At 57.2% G+C, this 4,784-nt stretch overlaps 1 protein-coding gene across 1 annotated transcript in view; it reads left to right on the forward strand.

Moving 5' to 3' along the window:
* The first annotated feature begins 2,853 nt into the window (after positions 1–2,853).
* MEF2D (myocyte enhancer factor 2D) overlaps positions 2,854–4,784 on the forward strand; it is a 34,115-nt gene continuing 32,184 nt past the window's right edge. The window contains exon 1 of the mRNA XM_040577956.1: positions 2,854–3,024. Within this exon, the coding sequence (XP_040433890.1) occupies positions 2,854–3,024 (171 nt within the window). The remainder of the gene's footprint in view (positions 3,025–4,784) is intronic.

Below are 4,784 nucleotides of genomic sequence, written 5' to 3' on the forward strand. Positions count from 1 at the left end.
TTTTGGAGCTGTTCAAGCCTATATATTTTTTTTTCCTACCTGTTTTTCAGTCACGTGCGAAGCCTTTGGCTTCCCGGCAATGCCGCGACCGTCGCTCGTGGCCACGGTCCCTCGGCTCGCCAGGCTGGGTGCTGCTGGGGTGCCGTCGCCGCCGCCTTCATCCCCCGCCGCCGTTGGGCATCTCAGGCTTTGTGGTCCTTTTAATTTTAGGTAATTGCAGCGACCGGGCTCTGCATCGCCGATGGGGAATGCACAGCTGGACCAGGGAGGGTTTTCTTGGTGAAGGTTTTTTTTTTTTACGGAGGGATGTGGCCGATGCTGTGGCCGATGCCGTGGCCGATGCCATGGCCGGCTCCGGTCCCTTCCTTGCACCCGGTGCTGTGCATGGGGCAGGGTGTGAGGCTCCAGCACCCTGGTGCAGGATCCGACCCTCCACCAGCGCTCCCACCCCAGGGCAGGGGAAAAATCCTGCCTCCTAGAGCCGTGCCTGGGTGAGGTTTGAGTCCTGGCAGCTCCGGTCCGAATGTCCAGTGATTAATGGGATTAAATTGGTGCCCCTGGTGAGGTTCTTTTATTTTGCGTCTGGTTTTCTCAGGACTGTTAAAGCAATGGGGGGGGGGGTGGGGGGGGGCAGATCTGCTTAGATAAGGGGGAGCCGCCTGTGAACAAAATTCCTACCGGGTAATTATTTATACCTCCATGTGCGTCACTGGTAAACATCTGGATCCGCTCCAAACATCTTCATTTGATTTGTTTTGTAGCCTCCCGACAGGGCTGTTGGTCGGGTCACCCTTCCCCACCCCCCTTTGGCTTTGGATGACTCTGCTGGAATTGCCCCGTGCCCCTGGGATGAGCCCATCCTGCCTGCTCAGCACCAACCCCGCTCCCCGCCTCGGGGGCCGGTTTAACCAATTCCCAGCTCCTGGATTCCTGGGATGGAGTGACCATCGCGTTGCCCTTTCTGGGGAGGAGCAGAGCATGTTGCTGGTGTTTGTGGTGGCAGGCAAAAAAAAAAAAAAAAGCCCAAAAGCGAGCCCAGGGTGCGTTGCTTTCTATTTTAAACCGTCATCGTTTGGGTTGGGGATGAACCAGGCTCCTGACCTTTCGGAGCGCGCGGGGCTGGCAGTCACGCCGAGCTCTTGGAGGCCAGGGCTACCTCCTCGCTCTGCGGAGAGCCAAGGAATTAATATTAATAACTTTTCCCTGAATGAGAGTTGAGTACCTGCTTCCCTGGGGCTCCCTGGAAGGCTCCGGCTCGGGCGGATAACATCAACAGTTATACGAGGGACCGAGAGCATCGAGAGCATCGCTCCTGCAGCTGGGATGCAGCTGGGAAGGGACTGGTGTGGGAGGAGGGAGATGAAGGAAGCCTCTGGCTCGCTTTTGGGCAGGGCTTTCAGGCGCCGTGCGCCATTTTATTTTATTTTATTTTATTTTTTTTAATTTTTATATTTATTTTTTCCATCCTGGCCCCTCTTTGGACCCTGAACCATCCCGTCGGAGCGAACGTCGGCTCCCTCCGTGTTGGCAGGGGATGAAATCTGTGTCTCACCTCTGCCGGGCTCTGGGGAAGGAAAAAAAAAAAAAAAAAAAAAAAAAGTTTCAATGCTGCACCCAGCCTTAATCTCTTTAAACTGTATTTTGCTAATCCTTCATTAGGATCTCATTGTGAGCTTGTTATCCCGTTAGGGCTTAGTGCCGCGCGTGGCGGCATCGCCCGCGGAGCCGGGGTGGGAAGGGGCTGTGCTGGCTGTGCCGATGCCACGTGCTCCGCCGGGACGTGCCGGGGTGAGGCCGGCTGGGCGCTGCGGGGATGGGGGCTCCATCCTGCTCCCACCGCTTTTGGCTGCTGGGTGATGGCAGGAGTGGGTGCTGGGTGCCGGTGGCGACGTCGGGGGCGTTGGGGACATTGTTTTGGTTTCTTGCCCTCCGTTGCTGGATGTGCCCATCCATGGTGGTGGTGCTGGGTGGGGGGGGCGTGTGGCATGAAGTAAAGCTGGATTTGTTTTTTCTGGGTGCTCGGGGTGAGGTTTTAGCCGGGGTGACCCGGAGCAGGGTGCCAAGGAGGAGGGTGAGCTTGGTGTGTGCTTCACCCCCTTCCCATTGCTGCAGGAGCCTTAAAAAGGGCATCCCTTGATCCCGGCGTGCGCGGGCGGATTCCTTCCCTTGGCGAGCGGCCGCTTTCCCGCTGGGAAGCTGGGGCCGGTGCCCTGCTGCTCCGTGCCGCCGGCTCACCCGCTCCGTCCCAGCACAGCCCCGCTCCGTCCCAGCACAGCCCCGCTCCCCTTCCCAGCACCCAGCTCTTGGCATCCTTCTTGGGGGCGAGTGGGCATCCTTCTGGAGGCAACTGGGCATCCTTCTTGGGGGCGAGTGGGCATCCTGGGAGTGACTGGGCATCCTTCTGGGGGGCAAGTGGGCATCCTTCTTGGGAACGACTGGGCATCCTTCTTGGGAACGACTGGGCATCCTTCTGGGGGGCGAGTGGGCATCCTTCTGGGGGGGCGAGTGGGCATCCTTCTTGGGGGCGAGTGGGCATCCTTCTTGGGGGCGACTGGGCATCCTTCTGGGAGCGACTGGGCATCCTTCTGGGGGGCGACTGGGCATCCTTCTGGGGGGGCGACTGGGCATCCTTCTGGGGGGCGACTGGGCATCCTTCTGGGGGGCGACTGGGCATCCTTCTGGGGGCGACTGGGCATCCTTCTGAGGGCGACTGGGTGATGGCAACGACTTCGCAGCACCCAAGGGGGTCCTGGATACCTGTGAGCCCCGTTTCTGGAAGGTGCTTGGGAGGAGGAGAAGCGGCTTCGTGGTGAGGCTGAAGCCGGAGAGGTGGGAAACGCGGCTCGGTGGGCGATGGAGCGGGGCTGTGAGCTGCAGGCTCTACCGGGAGATGGTTTGCAGAGTGATGGTGAAAAGCAAAACAAAACCCGCACGCCCACACATTCCCACATGCGCAGGGAAACAGGGAAGCGAGCGTACGGGGGGGATAAGCGAGCAGCCGGAGTTGAGACTCGATTTTATTCGGTGGGAAATGAAAACCACTGCGGCGAGCGAGAGGCTTCCTGGCTTTTTCCTCCCCTCCCCCCCAAAAAAAACAGAAAAATGAGGTGGGATTTTTTTCTCTTCCCAGGGTTTTGGTTGGTGTAGATGTGTGGCTCCGAAGGGGAGCTAAAAAACTGCCGCGGGGTTTCGTGCTTTCCTCTCCATCCTCCTGGCTGGAAGGTCTGGCAGGCACGTGTCACCGTGTCCTCGTCCTCTGTGCCAGATACATGGGGGGGCGAGAGAAGGGGCGAGGTGACTCCTCTGACATTGTCCAGCAGATAAAAATGCACCAGGCTCTAAAATTGCACGTGGCTTTGCTCGGGAGCGTTTGCTGCCCTTTAAAACACAAGGCGCATTTTATTTGCCTTCTGGTCGCGGAGTATCTCGGTGGTTCCGACTGTTTGGCAGCCGCCGTGGCCCGAGGGCACGGTGAGGGGCTTGTGGCATCACCTGGCTACGAACGGGGTCTCCGCCGGGGATTCCCGGTGCCGGATTGTGTGGATTTGGTTCTTCTGCCTTTTATTTCCGCAGCGCGGTGCTCAGTCCCACTCCCACGGTGGGGCTTCCCTTCCACACCGGAGCATCTCGGAATCGGGGAACGTCGTGAATCCTGAGTTGTGGCGGTTTTGATCTTTCCAGAAAATGTTGATCTTTCCAGAAAAGGGGAACGGTGATGTCCAGGAGCGCCGGGTCCCTGCGCTTTGCTTTCCTTGGGTTTACGCAGCCCTTTGGGGGGCTCATGCAGCTCCGCCGGGAAGGTAGAACTTTTCCAAACTCCTCTCTCCCCTTTTCCCGTGCCTATAATTAGCCCTGGCTCCCCGCCACCGTATACTGTACGATCCTGGAAAGAGGTCATGGCTTTTGCTGAAATTCTTGGGAACAGAGCTGCCTTTGCAGCTGGGAAAGCGGTGCAATTTCCAAGCAGATAAGAAATAGGGCAAATGCAACTCTTTTTTTTTCTTTTCTTTTTTTTTCTTTTCTTTTTTTTTTCCTTTTCTTTTTTTTTTTCTTTTTTTTTTTTCCCCCCCTGCTGTAATTTATGGGCTCTGTTGATGGCATCCCATGGCCTCCTTCCTGCTCCCGCTCTCCTCTGCCTTGGGGGAATGGATCGGCAAAAAGGTTCAAGCCGGCTCCTGCTCCTGGTGCTCTGGCAGATGTGGGGGGGGACGAGGGGAGACCCCCCTGCTCCCAGGCTGTGAGGTCGTGTTTTCCCCTTTTGCCGCATCCCAAGGTCTTACCCAGGGCTGGGGAAGGAAACAAACCCCATTCCTAGCTGGCTGCGGTCCTTTTCCACTTCTAAAACTTCCCGTTTTTATGAATTTCCCGGGGGTGGGGCTCTGCAGCATCGTCTCCGTGACCTTAAAGGTCTTTCCCAACCCAAAGGATGCCGCGATCGAAGGCGTGGGATCCGGCTTTTCTCCCAGGAGAGGGGCAAAGCCGACGGGAGCAGAGGGATCTGCTGGGGCTGGGGAGGATTTTCCTGCCTCCGAACCTGCCCGTGCGAAGCGGTGAAAAACTCAAAGCGAAAAGAGTTATTTTTAAAAGAGAAAACTCCCCTCTTCATGAAAGAGAGACAGAACTACAGCAAAATCCCCTGTCGAAAAAGTTTCCCGAAGCCCTGCTGTTATTTCTCAGCCCCCCCGTACAGTAATTCTGCGAAAAAGTCAGGATAAATTTGAGCAAAAAAGGGCAGGAATGAGAGCAGGGGCTCAAGCTGCCATCCTGACCAGGACACCGCAGGT

This window comes from Falco naumanni, chromosome 20, assembly GCF_017639655.2.
Source record: "Falco naumanni isolate bFalNau1 chromosome 20, bFalNau1.pat, whole genome shotgun sequence".
NCBI classification, from domain to species: Eukaryota; Metazoa; Chordata; class Aves; order Falconiformes; family Falconidae; genus Falco; species Falco naumanni.